This window comes from Saccopteryx bilineata, chromosome 4 (assembly GCF_036850765.1).
Source record: "Saccopteryx bilineata isolate mSacBil1 chromosome 4, mSacBil1_pri_phased_curated, whole genome shotgun sequence".
NCBI lineage: Eukaryota > Metazoa > Chordata > Mammalia > Chiroptera > Emballonuridae > Saccopteryx > Saccopteryx bilineata.
The window spans coordinates 75869911-75889775 of NC_089493.1; the positions used below are offsets into that span (position 1 = coordinate 75869911).

At 41.2% G+C, this 19865-nt stretch overlaps 1 protein-coding gene across 2 annotated transcripts in view; it reads right to left on the reverse strand.

The window, feature by feature from the left end:
* The window catches only part of SLC28A2 (solute carrier family 28 member 2), a 51800-nt gene that overhangs the window by 10695 nt on the left and 21240 nt on the right, over nucleotides 1-19865 (reverse strand). For both annotated transcript variants that reach the window (XR_010731308.1, XM_066276895.1), the window contains exons 10-17: nucleotides 19185-19265; nucleotides 11723-11848; nucleotides 11517-11647; nucleotides 10747-10915; nucleotides 10353-10550; nucleotides 9682-9763; nucleotides 8298-8396; nucleotides 7976-8087 (exon numbers count right to left, since the gene is read on the reverse strand). Coding sequence is in view for 1 of the 2 variants with exons in the window: in XM_066276895.1 (XP_066132992.1) it covers nucleotides 7976-8087; nucleotides 8298-8396; nucleotides 9682-9763; nucleotides 10353-10550; nucleotides 10747-10915; nucleotides 11517-11647; nucleotides 11723-11848; nucleotides 19185-19265 (998 nt within the window). In the remaining variant the exon portion in view is untranslated. The remainder of the gene's footprint in view (nucleotides 1-7975; nucleotides 8088-8297; nucleotides 8397-9681; nucleotides 9764-10352; nucleotides 10551-10746; nucleotides 10916-11516; nucleotides 11648-11722; nucleotides 11849-19184; nucleotides 19266-19865) is intronic.

The window sequence follows — 19865 nt, forward strand, 5'->3', positions numbered from 1 at the left end:
TAATGACCTGGTTTTATCATTGAAGTATGCCAGAAGGAGAAGGTGGGGGAAGTGCCCATAGGCTTGCTTGGGTTCTGGGGAGACTGCAGTCAGCACTAAGATATGTACTAATTAGAAGCCAGGAACCCAGGCAGCAATTTGGAAAGTATGATGTTAATCCCTTCCCCAGAAAGACTGGGAGATGAGCAGTTTTGACTCTTCCCTCTGCACTGAGCCTTGGAGGACAACTGCAGTACTCACTGCCTGTTAAGAACTCTTCTTTGTTTTCTATAGTTCTGTGAGAGTCAGGAACCCAAGCCCCGTATGCTTTCAGAGCTAGATGTTCAGAAAGCCTGTCCTTCAGGTGGGAGCCTTAAAATTTGGCCTTAGATGTGCACTCCAAACCCTTCACCCTCTGGAAGAATCTGAGAGTTGGGAGTTCCCCCAATTATACACAGCTAGCCAGGGGTGGGGTTTGTGGTAAAACTGTGTCTTAGCCTTTTCTACCCAATTCAGTGTGGGCATTTTCTCAGTTGCCCAATGTGTTGGAGTCACTCAGCTAGTTTCTGGTTCTCTCAGAGGGAATTTCTACATGGCTGCATATTCAGTGCAGCTGGGAGAGGGGAAATGCTGGAGCCTCCTATATCACCATCTTGGCCTAGAGTCTCTCGACTTACTTAGTATTAATAAATTGGACAAAAACATGATCTCTTTCAGATTCTAGATGCTTATGACACTCAGTAAGTGACTATAGACAAAAAGCCTTGTTGTAACTTTGGAGGCAGAAATGAGCAAGAAAAATGATTTTAGCAGGGTTTTTTTTTTGTTTTTTTGTTTTTTTGTTTTTGTATTTTTCTGAAGCTGGAAACGGTGAGAGACAAGTCAGACAGACTCCCGCATGCGCCCGACTGGGATCCACCTGGCACGCCCACCAGGGGGCAACACTCTGCCCACCAGGGGGCTATGCTCTGCCCCTCTGGGGCGTCGCTCTGCCGCTACCAGAGCCACTCCAGCGCCTGGGGCAGAGGCCAAGGAGCCTTCCCTAGCGCCTGGGCCATCTTTGCTCCAATGGAGCCTCGGCTGCGGGAGGGGAAGAGAGAGACAGAGAGGAAGGGGGGGGGGGGTGGAGAAGCAAATGGGTGCTTCTCCTATGTGCCCTGGCCGGGAATCGAAACAGGGTCCCCCGCACGCCAGGCCGACGCTCTACCGCTGAGCCAACCGGCCAGGGCGATTTTAGTAGTTTTTTTAGTAAAGTTCAGTGATGGAAAGATAACTCACTGTTAAACAAAAATCAGACATTTCCATTTTATTTAATTACTTTAGATTATATATACTTACAATGAAAGCCACTGAACTGCCACAAGAACATAGATATCAACACGACGCCAATCTATCCAGTTTATAATCATCTTTAATAGTACATTAAAAGGATTATTTTTTCAAAGGATATTGGTTGTCTACTGTGATGATAACCTCCAAACCCAAGAGAATAACATCTGTTTATTTGGCATTGTAACCAGTTAAGCAGCTAGCACCTGAACAGCTACCTATATAGTAAACAGATCACTTACTTAATGATAACTTCCAAATATAGTTCCAGCTCTGATTTACCTCCTGAACCCCAGACCTTAGTTGGCTTGTGAGTAGCTTCACATGGTGATCCCACAGGTACCTCTAAGTCAATATATCCCACTAAATTAAGCTAAGCCATAATCTTTCCTCTTTATTCCCATTTCTGGAACTAGTCCTCTTCTCAGTGAACTCATGGCACCCCGTATACCTGCTTACCAAGCCAGAAAGGAAGCAGTCATTTGAGGTTCCTCTCCCTTCCTTACCCCATCCTTCCCTCCTATCTAGCAGTCCTATTAATCAGATTGGGAATTATAAACAATTATTATTAATACATTAAAAGCTCTAGTGGATAAAGTAAACAGCATGAAAGAACTGATGGATAATGTAAGCAGAGATACAGGAATCCTTGGTCTAGTCATCTCCATTCTCATAACCACTTAGTGTCAACTGTCACCATTTCTCACTTAGACTGTTACAGAAAAGTGTTTACTGGTCTTCCTGACATCTAAAGGGATATAAGAATGATTTTTTAAAAATATATAATCTTATTATGTTCAGAATTTTGTAAAGCAAAACCTAAATTCTTTAGCATTTCGTACAAGGCCTTATAAGATATTTTAGTTTCATCTCCCAGAACTCTCTTCATTTACCCACATATCACTATTACACACATCTTTTGCTTTGGCAGAATCAAACATTCTAGTTCCTCAAGTCTTTCTTTACACGAGTTCTTTTAGTTTGATTATATATGCTCTTTTTTTCTACTGGCTTCTTTCAGAATTTTTCTTTATCACTGATTTCCTGTAGTTTGAAAATATGCTTAGGTGTAGTTTTTTGGTATTTATCCTACATGGTATTCTCTGAGGTTCCTGGATCTTGGCTTGTTGTCTGACATTAATTGGGAAAATTCTCAGTCATTATCATTTCAAATATTTTTTCTACTCCCTCCTTCTCCTTCTGGTATTCTCATTGCATGAATGTTATACCTTTTGTAGTTAGACCACAGTTCCTGGATCTATTTTGGGTTTGTTTTTTTTTTTGCTCTAGTATTTATTCTCTTTCCTTTTCAGTTTTGATAGTTTTTATTGATATGTCTTCAAGCCCAGAGATTCTTTCCTCAGCTGTATCCAGTTTACCAATAAGCCCATCAAAGGCATTCTTCATTTTTGTTACCATGCTTTTTTACCTCTAGGATTTCTTTTTGGTTCTTTCTTAGGATTCCTATATCTCTGCTTACATTATCTATCTGTTCTTGCATGCTGTTTACTTTACCCATTAGAGCTTTTAATGTATTAATCATAGTTGTTTAAAATTCCCATTCTGATCAATCCCAATATCCCTGCCATGTGTGGTTCTGAAGCTTGCTCCGTCTCTTCAAATTGTGTTTTTTGCCTTTTAGGGTGCCTTGGAAATTTTTTTGATAGCCAGATATGATGTACACATAAAAGAAACTGTTGTAAATAGGCTTTTAGTAATTTGATGTGGGGAAAGGGACGTATCTATAGTGCTATGACTAAGTCTCAATCTTTTGAGCCTATGCCTCTGGACTGTGGACTTTGTAAGTATTTCTCAGGTTTTCCCTCTCCCCTTATGTGAGACAGGATGGCAAGAGTAGGCTGAAGTTGGGTATTTCCCTATACCCAGGTCAGTTAAGCTCTGATAATATTTTAGATTAGGCTATGATTAACTAGTTTCCTTGAGGGCAATCCTTGTTAAAAAACAAAGACAAAAAAACAGGTTTCCAGTCAAGATGGCAACATAGGTAAACATGATACTTGCATCCTCCCACAACCACATCAAAATTACAACTAAACTACAAAACAACCATCAGTCAGAACCATTTGAAATCTAGCTAAACAGAAGTCCTACAACTAAGGATATAAAGTGGTAGCTACATTAAGACTAGTAGTTGGGGTGGAGTTGTGGAATGGGCTGGTCCCACACACATGTGGCAGATAAAAAGCAAGACACGGCCTAGCGTGCGGAGGACCCGGGTTCGATTCCCGGCCAGGGCACACAGGAGAAGCGCCCATTTGCTTCTCCACCCCTCCGCCGCGCTTTCCTCTCTGTCTCTCTCATCCCCTCCCGCAGCCAAGGCTCCATTGGAGCAAAGATGGCCCGGGCACTGGGGATGGCTCTGTGGCCTCTGCCTCAGGCGCTAGAGTGGCTCTGGTCGCGACATGGCGAAGCCCCGGAGGGGCAGAGCATCGCCCCCTGGTGGGCAGAGCGTCGCCCCTGGTGGGCGTGCCGGGTGGATCCCGGTCGGGCGCATGCGGGAGTCTGTCTGACTGTCTCTCCCTGTTTCCAGCTTCAGAAAAATGAAAAAAAAAAAAAAAAAAGCAAGACAAATATCTTGGCTGAAGAGGTCCCCTCTCAGGAGCAAGGGGTCCCAGTCTCACACTGGGCTCCCTAGTCCAGGGTTTCAGTAACAGGAAGAGAAGTCTCTATAACTTCTGGCTGTAAAAACCAGTGAGGATTGTGGCTGAATGAGACAAAGAGCTGCTAGAGTCCCAGATATTCTTCTTAAAGGGCCCATGCACAGATTTACTTGGACTCACTCCCTCTGAGCTCCAGTGCTGGGGCAGCAGCTTCGAAGGCACCAGGGACATACAGGAGGGACTGAATTGTCTGGCATCATAGTGAGAGGGGAGGGGCAGCTTTCTCCCAGACAGAAGTGCTGGCAGAGGCTACTATTCCTTTTCTGAGCCTTCTCCCAGAGAGTTGACAGGTAGGTGCCATATCTGAGTCTCTATCAGCCTGCTATCATTATTTTCCCTGCTTTGGTGATTCCCTGAGACCCTGCCCCAACCAGCCTGTGGACCCACCCAGGCTGCTTTCAGTGGCTTTTCCATATGAATGGCTGTCCTGGCTAATGCTTCAGACTGTCCTAAAATCTCTCAGTCAAGCAGTACCTGGCCTTGCTGTGTCCCTTAACTCTTGCTAAGTGGCCTCAGGCCGAGCACTAGCAGCAGCCTGCCTTGATTTGAAGGTTGGCCTCTCCTGGGCACCTCCAAGCCCAGCATAAGTAGCATCCATTTGCAAATTGCTTTGTAGCTCATTCTGGATGGCCCTAGGCAGAACAAAGGCTGTAGCTAACCTTGGCCTCCACCTTCTGAGGACCCCAGAGCCAGTGCAACTGGTGGATAACTTCAAACCACATTGAAGCACCACCCAACCACCTCCACAAGTGACACACTCAAGGAGTAGATTCACTGGGCATCAGAGCCCCACAGAAGTAAGTCCTGGTGTGTGGGGTGGGCACCTGCACAGCTGATCTTCCATGGTGGTTGCAGCCAGTCCTTGCAGTCAATTGACCTGGGAGTAAATCTCCCCATTAGTCTATTAACAACAATGAAAGCTCAACCGCCATGCTTTTTTACCTCTAGGATGCACCTACAGGAGGGTGCATACAGCCCACACGGGGTGCATCTAGATAAACAGGGAGTCTATACCACTGGACCTACAGACCACCTACTATATAAGGCTGCTCTACCAAGCCTGGCAGACATAACTATGTATTAATTCTACCTAATACATAGAAACAAACACAGGGAGGCAGTCAAAATGAGGAAACAAAGAAACATGTCCCAAATGAAAGAACAGAACAAAACTCCAGAAAAGGAACTAAACAAAATGGAGACAAGCAATCTACTAGTTGCAGAGTTCAAAACACTGGTTATTAGGATGCTCAATGAACCTAGGAGAAGAGTAGATAAACTTAGAACTACAACAAAGAGAGAGGATACATAAAAATAGACATAGAAAACATAAAAAAATAATCAGTCAGATGGAGTTCATCACCACCAAACCAGTATTACATGAAATATTAAAGGGTCTTCATTAAGAAGAAGAAAAAAAGTTCAAAAATACAAATAATAGCCCTGGCTGGTTGGTTGGCTCAGTGGTAGAACTTTGGCCCTGCGTGTAAAAGTCCCGGGATCAATTCCCAGCCAGGACACACAGGAGAAGTGCCCATCTGCTTCTCCGCCCTTCCCCCTCTCCTTTCTTTCTATACCTTCTCTCTCTTCCTCTCCTGTAGCCAACACTCCATTGGAGCAAAAAGTTGGCCTGGGCACTGAGGATGGCTCCATGGCCTCCGCCTCAGGTGCTAGAATAGCTCCGATTGCAGCAGAGCAGTGCTCCAGACGGGCTGAGCATCGCCCCCTGGTGGCCATGCCAAGTGGATCCTGGTTGGGCACATGTGGGAGTCTGTCTTTCTGCCTCCCACTTCTCACTTCAGAAAAATACAAAAAATAAAATGACAATAAGTACATACCTATCAACAACTGAATCTAAAAAACAAACAAGCAGAACAGAAACAGACTCATAGATACAGAAAACGTTTTGATGGTTACCAGATAGGAGGGGGTGGGGTAGAGATGAAAAAGTTGAAGGGATTAAAAACTACAAATTGGTAGTTACAGAATAGTCACAGGAATTTAAAGTATATCATATGGAATATAGACAATAATAATAACTATGTATGATGTCAGTTGGACACAAGATTTATCGGGATGATTACTTAGTAAGCTATTTAATGTCTAATCACTGTCTTGTACATCTGAAACTAATATAATTTTGCATGTCAACTATAATTGAAAAATAAATTACAGTAGTACCTTGAGATACAAACAGACCAACATATGAATTTTTTAAGATACGAGCTGCGACTCAGTCTGTATTTTTGTTCGAGATCCGAGCAAAATTCCGAGATACGAGTTGTGATTTGGGAAGCTGCTGCTAGTTGGCACATTGGTTCATGGATCCAGTATTGGCAATTTGATGTATGAGTTGACTGACTTACGAACTTGGTTATAGAACAAATTAAATTCTTATCTCAAGGTACCACTGTATTTAAAAATAAAGAATTCATAAAGTTAAGACTTAAATGAGACCTAATATAGTGATTCTGTTTGACTACACTGTTCTATTGTTCTACAGTTCAACCTCTGGTATATTTTAATTATTTCATTTTAATTTATTTTTTTTATATTTTTCCAAAGTTAGAAGTGGGGAGGCAGACAGACAGACTCCTGCATGTGCCCAACCAGGATCTACCCAGCATGCCCACCAGGGGGCAATACTCTGCCCATCTGGGGCTTTGCTCTGTTGTGGCCAAAGTCATTCCAGCGCCTGAGGCAAAGGTTATAGAGCCATCCTCAGCGCCCAGGCCAACTTTGTTCCAATGGAGCCTTGGCTGCAGGAGGGGGAGAGATAGAGAGGAAGGAGAGGGGGGGGGGTGGAGAAGCAGATGGACACTTCTTCTATGTGCCCTGACAGGGAATCGAACCTAGGACTTCCACACGCCGGGCCAACACTCTACTGCTGAGCCAACCAGCCAGGACCCCTAATGTAATATTTTTAATCACATATTTATCTACTTACTCCAGAACCCAGCAATTCTATTCCTGATATTTATCCAAAATAAATAAACAGATGTGTTCAGAAGGAAATAAATAAAAGAGTATTCTGATATATTTTTAAATGGTTGCTTTTCCCCCTCACCCAGCCAGAAGCACAAGAGAGGGGAGAAAGGAACAATTCTGAAGTATACCAGAGCACTCTGTTTTTTGTGAGGGGTTTTGTTATTTACTGTGAGAACCTGTGGTCTATCTACTGGTAACATTCACAAAGTGTGGGGGAGTCCCTACAACTGTCCCCCACCGAGTTTTTAACATTCAGACTTGTCCTCACTATGCCTCCAGCAATTACAGTTTCAGATTTTCCTACCCCTGCATAGGTTTCTGCAGCAGTTTCCACTTACAAGTCTGTGCTCCAGTACCCATGACTGCCTGTATTCACCTATCTCTCCAATCTTGGGGGCAGTGGTTTACCTTGTGTCCTTACCACTCTCCTATGAATCTAAGAATGACTGGTTTTACAGATTGCTCAGTTTTTTACTTGTTAGACTCCAAGTGGTAACTTCCGAGCTCCTTACACAAGGAACCAGAAAACTATTATAATATCCCTGAAATTGGTAAACAGATATATTTTTTTAAATATCTGAATGCATCATGATTTTATCCATTCAACTCCATCCTCTTTCAGTTGTCATTTCGGTCTGAAAAGGCCCATAATTTTTTAGCCACTTAGGTCCCTTTGCCAAGTCTTCACCTACAATATTTCAGTCACAATAAATACAGTAACTCTTGTCAGGGAAACCACACTTCCTTTCTTCTTCCCCTGCCCTTCAACTTCTTGGTATCCCTCCAATACAAGTAAAATCTGTCGCTGTCCATATTAGAGATAATAAGAGAAAAGAACATAGATCTAGACTGCCACAAACACCCATCTTCCTTCTTAAACATCCTATTCAGCATCCACATGAACACTCTCAAGATCTTATTTCTCCTCATTCCCTGAAGATTCCTGAGTTGAGGGTAGCATATAAGAGGAGGGAGCTGGGACCCTGGGGTTCACTTACCTCTGAAAGAGCTCTCTGCAGCACACATAGGTCTCATAGGTTCGATTGGTGAAACTTGTGTTTAGGAAGGAGACGCAGTCAGTTTCAGCTCCCCTGGGAACATAGAGGATTCCTGGATAAAGGAGACACAGATACGATACTGAGGGGAAGATTTTACACATGTTCCTGAAGGCTCTTAATAATTTGGGTATAAATTGGAGAACATTGTAGATTTGGTGCCTTTTCTATACGTCTGTGAAATGGTTAAATCAATATCCCGAGGGAGATCTTGTCAGGATCTAGGTATGTGATTTCTGCCAAGAGACTGAGCTGAGGTACCTACCTGCCACACAGGCACTGATAAGAGATACACAGGCACCTGTGAAGAGGGCACGAACCACAACCTTGGACAGGTCACTCTTCCGGTGGGGTACCATTGATGCTGCAGACAACAAAACAAAGTAACTTGATCTCTCTTCCTTACCAGCCGATTCTGGTATTTCCCATGAGCCCCAAGTGAAGAATGAACAGCTAATGAATAGGTTTTTTTTACCACTAACCACCACAGGCTAACCAGCAGTACCCAAAGAAGCATGTATATACATTACTCCTAAAGGTTCTCTAACTCAAACATTCCCCAGGTCAAGGAATGTGTGTCTGACCCTAACCTCAGTGGTTCCATGAACATCCCCAAGATGTATCTGGATCAAGGAAGGCTCCAGTTTGCTCCAGACAGACACAAATACCTGGGTGTTCACTAGTTGAGATTTGCACTCTTAAGCTGGGACCAGAATTAGATGGACTGTGTTGAGCTAGAGGGATAAGGAGCAACATTCCCTAAGCCTTAGTCACATGATGCACAGCCCACTGCAAGATGCAATCTCAGTCAGGCATCAGAATTAGAACAGTACAGATGAGTATGTAACAAAAAGGAAAAAATAAACCAAAGGAAATTGTTTCACCCTTAAATTGTTTAATCAACTACCAAATAAATAAGTTAATGATTCTACCGCAGAATATGAGTACTCTAATACATGGACACACAGAGCTGTATTCCCTCTTAGACTTTATTTCTAAGTTGGATCTTCGAAACTCTTGGAATCAGCAAGTCATTCTCCCTTCCCAGGCCCTCAAGGACAACTACACTTTCCTCATATTATTTCATCCAGCCACCCCCCACTTTCAGCAATATCTTCAGCAATCTAAATGTGCCTGTGTCTGCTTCAAATATTCCCCCCACATCTGGTGATTTGTAGCTTTTAACCCAACACTTGATACTACTCACTCTTACTATCTATCTGCCTTATGTGTCTGATGATTTTATTTGTCTCTTAATTCCCTGTGCAACTCCTACTTCTGTGAAGATGACTGGTGAGCAGCCTAATTTCACAAAGTACATTTGCTACTGAATTTTTAAAAAAGTATCTTTACTTATATATTCACTATGCCCATTTAATGGCACAATAAAAGTAATATTATTATAATCTTCCTCGAAGGGAAAATAAAAATAAAATAGGTCTTTCGGGCCTCCCATCAGAAGGAAATAATAGAAACAGAAATTGAGAATATAAACCCAGCTTGGGCTCCATGCTTAGCTGGGTAGCATGATTGCCTTAACTCCAAATTAACTGCACCTGAAAGGGCCCATTTCCCATCAGCTTCTCTATCTGGTCACAACTTGTACTGAAGCTGGCTTATTGGGTAGCTGAGGAAATGAATTTACTCACTCAAGCCTCCTAGTGTGATTCCTATGGAACTAAGATTGGCAAATCCACAGAGTGAAAATGTTGTAATGATTTCAGCTCTCACCTGGGAAAAACAAAAATAAATAAATATAAATAAACTCAGTTCCAAATGTGCAGTCATATAATCATGACAGAAGTTCCAGAGATATAGAACCCCCAGTCTTGTCCATACTACCCTAAGGAAAATGAAAAGCTGCTTAGGAAATAATCACTTCCTGAGTTATTATAGGAATAATGATATGGAAACCACAATGGGCCTGTTTCTTGAAATCCATGAAAGACAAGGCACAAGAATGAGGATGATTGAGAGGGAAGAGATAAACAAAGGGAGAGAGAAAAGGAGATCCATTTATAGCAATTTAAACTTATAAATGAAGAAGGAAACCTTAGATTGCGAAAAATAATGTCTAACCTGGACTTCTCCAACTGTAAAGACCCAACAATTACACTGTGGGAGAAGTTGGGTCAGAGTGCAGGGGCGAACTAGCACACGGACCTTAGGGTAGCTGGGGCACTGGAGCTAAGCATACTGTTCTGCTTACTTTGTGGTTAGGCCTGGACACTGGAAAGGGACCCATGGGTGTAAAAGAAACTTTTGCGTAACATTTTCCATTGCCCACAAACAATTTATGCTTCTGTGGATTGTCACTTACAGAAATCCACTGTTTCTTGCCCCCAATCCATTCTTCCACTCCAGAGAGACGTTTGTTCTTGTATTGAGACAGTTGCTCATAGGCCACAAACTCATTTGTGAAGAACTTGATCCCCACCATCTCAGCCACCATTGGACAATCTGCCCACTCTACACCCATCATGAAAACCATGGGCCTTAGGATATAGGAGCAAATAACCTAGGTAAAAAGAAAGACATATTCCAGGAAAAGAAAGAACATATAACACAGGTCAGGACCCAAAGACTTTCTCTGGAGCCTTAATTCAGTCTCCTTCACCCTTCTATCTATGCTCTCAGTTAGCTCACTGAGGGTCAGGGGAGCATGCACAGTTCTAGGCCTACTAGAGGAATAGCCCAGCAAATGCCTTCTTTACCTGGAAAGTGAGCCCCTGTATGTCTACCAGTTCCCCCAGCCAGGAGAGGGCAGCATTGATGAAGGCCAACACAGCCAAAAAGGCAATTAGGTTGGCTGCTACGTTAGTGGCAAGGCCTACAGCATCTGTGGCTCCATTGCTGGCAGCTTCCAGGACATTCTTCTCCTTCCTGTAGGTGTTGGGCATAGGAAAAGAGTATGGTGTCTGGATTAGTTTCAGTCCCTCACAGAAAAGAAATCCTACTTTCCTGTGGTGCAGGAGTGAAGAAGGAAGGTGCAAGATGGAGTTCCTTAATGACCCTGTTGGTGGAAATGACACTGAAGCAGTGTCAGATTTACTTGCCATAAAACTGTACTGACACCAGCACAGAGAATACTTGTATGCAGAAGACAGAGGCGGGTGGAGGATTGAACAAACAAAATCAACAAGTTAGCTGGAGACAAAGGTAGAGGAGAGGGGATATGGAGTCAGACAACTCTTTCTCCAGGGCACTTAAAGCTGCTACCACCACAGCACTACTCTTTTTTTTTAAATTGATTTTTAGAAAGAAAGGGAGAGAGATAGAGACAGAGAGAGAGAGAGAAACATCAGTCTGTTGTTCCACTCATTCATGCCGCCATTAGTTGATTCTTGTATGTGCCCTTACCATGGCTGAACTATAACCTCAGCCTGTCGGGATGATGCTCCAACCAACTAAGCTACCCAGCCAGGGCCCCATAGAACTACTTGTGACTCACCATTTCCCAAATTATATGCCTCATTGGACTCACCCACGGGGCAATTTTACCCCCTCCGCATTCTTAAACTTGGATTCTTCCACTTCCGGATAAACCAGCTTTGACAAGGCAAGAGCAGAAGGGGCAGCCATCACAGATGCAGAAATCAAGTATGACGCTTCAATCTGTAAGGCCAGACTGAGGAATCAGTGTCTGCAGACTTGGGCTCACCCAGAAGAGACCAAACAGACTGTGCCTACCCCGAAGGATATGAAGGCTCCCAACACAGTGCCTGAAATGGTGGCAAACCCTCCAGTCATCACTGCATGGATTTCAGAGAGTGTCATGTCTGCAAGGTAGGGACGGACAAGCAGAGGTGCCTCTGTCTAAGAACAAGGAGAAGCAAGTCATATTCAAGATGGTGCAACCCCCTACCCCAGAGTGTCCAGCCCAGCCCCATGGACACATTCCTCTAGTGAGGTGCCCTTCCAGCATGGAGCTCTATCTATAGGCCCTCCCAGCATCAGCCTTACTCTCTCTGGCACCAAATCATATCCTGGCTGGCATTGTTTTCATCATTTCCATACATGTTTATCTCATTTATTTAAGTTTTAAAATGCTATGGAAGAGAAATATACAGTAAGTCCTCACTTAACATAGATAGGTTCTGTGACTTTCAGCAAAACAATGTATAATGAAACCAGTTTTACCATAGACTAATTGATATAAACAAAAGTTAAGTTCCTATGGCATCTCATCAACTTTATAATGAAACAAAATTGAATGAAATACTTTTTGTCCAGACATTATTCGAGGGCCTGCTGTGCTTAATGACCTTACACAGTACAGTACACTTCCTGAGCACATATTAGTTGCTTAAAAAGTACTCATTAACTGCATTGCAAATAGATTATTAAAACCTAATGTTGATGAATCAATAGAAATGTTTGTAAAAATAATATGGAGTTATGAAGACCCAACCCTGTAAACTGTATTTAGTATCAACCTAAGATAATGTTCTTTATCATTTAATGAGTGACAACTATGTACTTAGTACTATACTAGATGCTAGGGATATTAACACAAACAAGGCAACGTTCTTTCTCTTAGGAGCTTATAGTCTGGCAGAGAAACTAAGCTGATTGTGGATAATTTCAGTAACGTGGTGTGCTATGGTAGAAGGATGCAGAAGTAAGTACTCTGGAAATTGCTTCAGAAAGTTTTTGAAGATGGCAGCAGAGTAGGCGGACACACAGACGCCCAGCTCTCAACACCAAACTGGAATACAAATCAATTTAGGAAAAATCAGCATGAAAAACCAACACTGAACTGCAAGAACAGCTCTCAAAAACCAAGGAGCAAAGAGGAAGCCACAATAAACCTGGTAAGGAGTGCCTGAATCTCCTCTGCTTACAGGAACAGCAGGGGGGGGGTGAGGCTGAGAGCCCAGAGAGGATTTCACAGAGGAAAAAGAGCAGAAACTACTGCTCACAGCCACTTACCTGGCGACCAGGGTGCAAGGTGGGTTGAAAAGACCAGCTTATCTCCCAAGTGGAAAGGACAAGGAGAGGGACAGACTGTGAGGGGCTAAGGTATGCAAGAAACGAAATAAAAAAGCTGACTCATTCATGCTGGAGGCGGCCATAGCTGGGGGAGGGACTGAACCTTTCACAAAACAGAGCTGAAGTGCTTCCGGATCAGAGATCTCCGGACATCTATCCAGCTCCAATCAGCACAACAAGACACAGCTGAAAACAAGAAGTGGGGAGGAGGGGCAGTAACTCAGGTCTCCATGGAGATCTGAGATACACCTCCCCCTACTGAAGCTGAGAAAAAACCCTGCCCCCAGTGAGATTAGTTGGTGGAACAGACCTTCAGCGTCTCAGGTTACACCCACAGCATTCCTGGTTACAGTTTCAAGGAAGCCCCCTGCTGAGATCAGTTAACAAGACTATCACCTGTTAAGAAAACAAACAAATCAAGACTTCAAAGCTGCCCAAATCTGAAAGTGGATTACAAATAATAGCTGATACCAATCCAAGAAGACCTAGAAATAACACAACTGAAAACAGGAGGCAGAAAACACCAAGCCTAGACTCAAGCAACTCTACAAATAAAACACCATTATGAGAAGACAAAGGAGTGCAACCCAAATGAAACCACAAGAGACACCCTTGAGAGATGAGCTGAGTGATATGGAAATAATCAAACTTCCAGATGCGGAGTTCAAAATAATGATTGTAAGGATGCTTAGGGATCTTAGAACAACAATGGAGGGGCAGTTTGAAAACCTAAATAAAGAAATAGCAAGTATAAAAAAGGATATTGAAATATTAAAAAAGAATCAGTCAGAGATGACAAATACAATATCAGAAATGAAGACCACAATGGAAGGAATTAAAAACAGGATGGATACAGCAGAGGATCGAATCAGTGAGTTGGAGGACAACTGGAATGAAGGCATGAAAGCAGAGAAGAAAAGAGAAAAGAGACTCAAAAAGTCAGAGGAAACACTTAGAGAGCTCTGTGACAACATGAAGAGAAATAACATCCGCATCATAGGGGTTCCTGAAGAAGAAGAAAAAGAACAAGGGATAGAGACTTTGTTCAATCATATCATAACTGAAAACTTCCCTAAATTAATGCAAGAGAAACTCTTACAAGTCCAAGAAGCACAGAGAACTCCATTAAAGAGAAACCCAAAGAAACCTACACCAAGACACATCATAATTAAAATACCAAAGCTAAGCGATAAAGAGAAAATATTAAAAGCTGCAAGAGAAAAAAAAGTTATCACCTACAAAGGAGCCCCCATTAGGATGATATCCGACTTCTCAACAGAAACACTTGAGGCCAGAAGGGAATGGCAAGAAATATTCAAAGTAATGCAGAACAAGAACCTACAACCAAGACTACTTTATCCAGCAAGGCTATCATTTAAAATCGAAGGAGAAATAAAAAGCTTCCCAGACAAAAAACAACTCAAGGAATTCATTACAACTAAACCAATGCTGCAGGAAATGTTAAGGGGCCTGTTGTAAACAGATCAAAGTTGGAAAAGAATATAGCAAAAAAAGGAATACACCTTTAAAGAAGAAAATGGCAATAAACAACTACATATCAATAATAACCTTAAATGTAAATGGATTAAATGATCCAATCAAAAGACATAGGGTAGCTGCGTGGATAAGAAAACAGGACCCATACATATGCTGTCTACAAGAGACACACCTTAGAACAAAAGATACACATAGATTGAAGGTCAAAGGATGGAAAAAAACATTTCATGCAAACAGAAATGAAAAAAAAGCTGGAGTAGCAATACTTATATCAGACAAATTGGACTTTAAAACAAAGGATATAGTAAGAGATAGAGAAGGCCACTACATAATGATAAAGGGAGTAATCCAACAGGAAGATATAACTATTATAAATATCTATGCACCTAATATAGGAGCACCCAAATATATAAAACAGACTTTGATGGATTTAAAGGGCGAGATCAACAGCAATACTATAATAGTAGGGGATTTCAATACCCCACTAACATCACTAGATAGATCCTCAAGAAAGAAAATTAACAAAGAAACAGCAGACTTGTTGGAAACAATAGATCAACTCGATTTAATAGATATCTTCAGATCCTTTCATCCTAAAGCAGCAGAATATACATTCTTTTCAAGCGCTCATGGTACATTCTCTAGGATAGACCACATGTTAGGGCACAAAAGTGGTCTCAACAAATTTAAGAAGACTGAAATCATATCAAGCACCTTCTCCGATCACAACGGCATGAAACTAGAAATGAATCACAGCAGAAAAGCTCAGAAATTCTCAAACACATGGAAACTAAATAGCAGGGTGCCAAATAATGAATGGATTAAGAATGAGATCAAAAAAGAAATAAAAAAATTCCTAGAAACGAATGACAATGAGCATACAACAACTCAAAATTTATGGGACACAGCGAAAGCAGTGCTGAGAGGGAAGTTCATAGCACTACAGGCACACTTTCAGAAGCTAGAAAAAGCTCAAATAAACAACTTAACCCTGCATCTAAAAGAATTAGAAAAAGAACAGCAAGTAAAGCCCAAATGTAGTAGAAGGAAGGAAATAATAAAGATCAGAGCAGAAATAAATGACATAGAGGCTAAAGAAACAATATGGAGGATCAATGAAACTAGGAGCTGGTTCTTTGAAAAGGTAAACAAGATTGATGAACCTTTAAGTAGACTCACCAAGAAAAAGAGAGAGAGGACTCAAATAAATAAAATTAGAAATGAGAGAGGAGAAATAACAACTGACACAACAGAAATACAAAATATTGTAAGAAAATACTATGAAGAACTGTATGCCAAAATGCTAGACAACCTAGATGAAATGGACAAATTCCTTGAAACATACAATCTTCCAAAAATCAATATGGAAGAATCAGAAAACCTAAACAGACCGATTACACCAAATGAGATCGAAACAGTTATCAAAAAACTCCCAACAAAGAAAAGTCCGGGGCCCGACGGCTTCACAACGGAATTCTACCAAATATTCAAAGAAGAACTAACTCCTATCCTTCTCAAACTATTTCAAAAAATTCAAGAGGAAGGAAGACTTCCAAGCTCCTTTTATGAGGCGAGCATAATTCTGATTCCAAAACCAGGCAAAGACAACACAAAGAAAGAAAATTATAGGCCAATATCTCTGATGAATATAGATGCTAAAATCCTCAACAAAATATTAGCAAACCGGATCCAACAATATATGGAAAAAATCATACACCATGATCAAGTGGGATTTATTCTGGGGAGGCAAGGCTGGTACAATATTCGTAAATCAATCAATGTGATTCATCACATAAACAAAAAGAAGGAGAAAAACCATATGATAATTTCAATAGATGCAGAAAAAGCATTTGATAAAATCCAGCACCCATTCATGATCAAAACTCTCAGCAAAGTGGGAATACAGGGAACATACCTCAACATGATAAAAGCCATCTATGAGAAACCCACAGCCAACATCATACTCAATGGGCAAAAATTAAAAGCAATACCCTTAAGATCAGGAACAAGGCAGGGGTGCCCCCTTTCACCACTCTTATTTAACATAGTCCTGGAAGTCCTAGCCACAGCAATCAGACAAGAAGAAGAAATAAAAGGCATTCAAGTTGGAAAAGAAGAAGTAAAACTATCATTATTTGCAGATGATATGATATTGTATATAGAAAACCCTAAAGTCTCAGTCAAAAAACTACTGGACCTGATAAATAAATTCAGCAAAGTGGCAGGATATAAAATCAATACTCAGAAATCAGAGGCATTTTTATACACCAACAATGAACAGTCAGAAAGAGAAATTAAGGAAACAATCCCCTTCACAATTACAACAAAAAAAATAAAGTACCTAGGAGTAAACTTAACCAAGGAGACTAAAGACTTGTACTCGGAAAATTACAAAGCATTGATAAAAGAAATCAAGGAAGATACAAACAAGTGGAAGCATATACCGTGCTCATGGTTAGGAAGAATAAACATCATTAAAATGTCTATATTACCCAAAGCAATCTATAAATTCAATGCAATACCAATTAAAATACCAATGACATACTTCAAAGATATAGAACACATATTCCAAAAATTTATATGGAACCAAAAGAGGACACGAATAGCCTCAGCAATCTTAAAAAAGAAGAATAAAGTGGGAGGTATCACACTTCCTGATATCAAGTTATACTACAAGGCCGTTGTACTCAAAATAGCCTGGTACTGGCATAAGAACAGGCATATAGATCAATGGAACAGAACAGAGAACCCAGAAATAAACCCACAGTTCTATGGACAACTGATATTTGACAAAGGAGGTAAGGAAATACAATGGAGTAAAGACAGCCTCTTTAACAAATGGTGTTGGGAAAATTGGACAGCTACCTGCAAAAAAATGAAACTAGATCACCAGCTTACACCACTCACAAAAATAAACTCAAAATGGATAAAAGACTTAAATGTAGGCCGTGAAACCATAAGCATCTTAGAAGAAAACATAGGCAGTAAGCTCTCCGACATCTCTCAGAGCAATATATTTGCTGATTTATCTCCACGGGGAAGTGAAATAAAAGACAGGATAAACAAATGGGACTATATCAAACTAAAAAGCTTTTGCACAGCTAAAGACAACAAGAACAGAATAAAAAGACAAACTACACAATGGGAGAATATATTTGACAATACGTCTGATAAGGGGTTAATAACCAAAATTTATAAAGAACTTGTAAAACTCAACACCAGGAAGACAAACAACCCAATCCAAAAATGGGCAAAAGAGACGAATAGACACTTCTCCAAAGAGGACATACAGATGGCCAATAGGCATATGAAAAAATGCTCAACATCACTAATCATTAGAGAAATGCAAATTAAAACCACAATGAGATATCACCTCACACCAGTCAGAATGGCGCTTATCAACAAAACAACACAGAATAAGTGCTGGCGAGGATGTGGAGAAAAGGGAACCCTCCTGCACTGCTGGTGGGAATGCAGACTGGTGCAGCCACTGTGGAAAACAGTATGGAGATTCCTCAAAAATCTGAAAATCGTACTGCCTTTTGACCCAGCTATCCCACTTTTAGGAATATACCCCAAGGACACCATAGAACGGCTCGAAAAGGAGAAATGCACCCACATGTTTGTGGCAGCATTGTTCACAATAGCGAAGATCTGGAAACAGCCCAAGTGTCCGTCAGAGGACGAGTGGATTAAAAAGCTTTGGTACATATATACTATGGAATACTACTCAGCCATAAGAAATGATGACATCGGATCATTTACAATAACATGGATGGACCTTGACAACATTATACGGAGTGAAATAAGTAAATCAGAAAAAAAAAAAAAAAAACTAAGATGAATCCATACATAGAAGGGACATAAAAATGAGACTCAGAGACATGAACAAGAATGTGATGGCAACAGGGGCGGGAGGTTGGGGGAGGGGGGAGGGGGTGAAGAAGGAGAGAGAGGTTAGGGGAGGGGAGGGGCACAAAGAAAACCAGATAGAAGATGACAGAAGACAATTTAACTTTGGGGGAGGGGTATACAGCACAATCAAATGTCAAAATAATCTAGAGATATTTTCTCTCAACATATGTACCCTGATTTATCAATGTCACTGCATTAAATTTAATTAAAAAAAAAAACTGAAAAAAAAAAAACAGTTAACAAACATAGGCCCTTAAAAGAGAAAGACCTCAATACTGATTTCTTGTCAATTTGACAAGCCACTGTCCCTGAAATTGAGTTCATCAGTCAATAGCATATATCGAGCACCTATTCCATATGAATGTATTAAACAGTGTATTATGGGGAAGAGCCTTGGTGTCAGCATTGAGCAAGGCAAGCTATTGCCTCCTTAGAGATCCTGGAAAACAAGGCTCACACGGAGAAACCACAGCCATAGAGTGAATAACCTTCATATTTCCCTAAATTTCTATGTCAGAAGTTGGATCCATGGTTAAAGATGTCCAAACTAGTGTGCCCAGTAAGTATTATCACACATGAAAGGTAAAAGCAATGAGCTGAGTTTCCTCTGAACTTCTGAGTTTTCTTTTACCAGCAATTGGCTGCCCATACAGTTCATTTATTTGACTTCTCAGGAAAAAATACTTCTTTCAACCTGTTTTCTGCCACATTATTTTTCCCCAGAAAAAAGAATCAGAAGGGTACTTACCATACCCACAAAGATATTACCTGCCACAGCCAGGGTCTCTGTGGCAGTGGTGCCCATGGTGACTTGCAAAAACCAGGCGATCTAAAGGCAAACAAAGACCTAAGCCAGCAATTTGCAACTTCATGACACTCATAAACTAATTACTAAGATTCTGCAGCACACCAAAAGATATATATTTTTTGCAGATCTGAAAAACAATGAGTATAATTTTGATTCATTCAGACCAGATGGCTATTGTTGTGTTGGCTGTTGCCATTTTTTTTTTTATTTGACAATATAAGGGAACAGAGGTCAGTGTCCCTGACTAAACAGTCAGGTATTGCATGTTTAAAAAATTCCTGTGGCATACCAGTTGGAAATCACTGACTTAAACAGTTAACATCAGCAGGAATCTTGGAGAGTACCCAGCAAATCCCCCTCCTCCCTCATCCATTCTACTGGTAAGGAAACTAAGGCTGAGAGAAGTGGAGTGATGAGCTCAAGGCCACAAAGCAAGTTACAGACAGAGCCTGGACCTGAACTCAGGACTCTTGACTTCCAGAACTCGTAGATTATAACTCAGTGTGAAATGGAAATCTAGTCCATTTTCTCTTCCTGCTCTGCCCCTCAGCCTACTTATAGCCTGGGCCTCACCATCCAATATCAGGCATGCTTGAGAGTTTGCCTTTTTATATTAGTTTT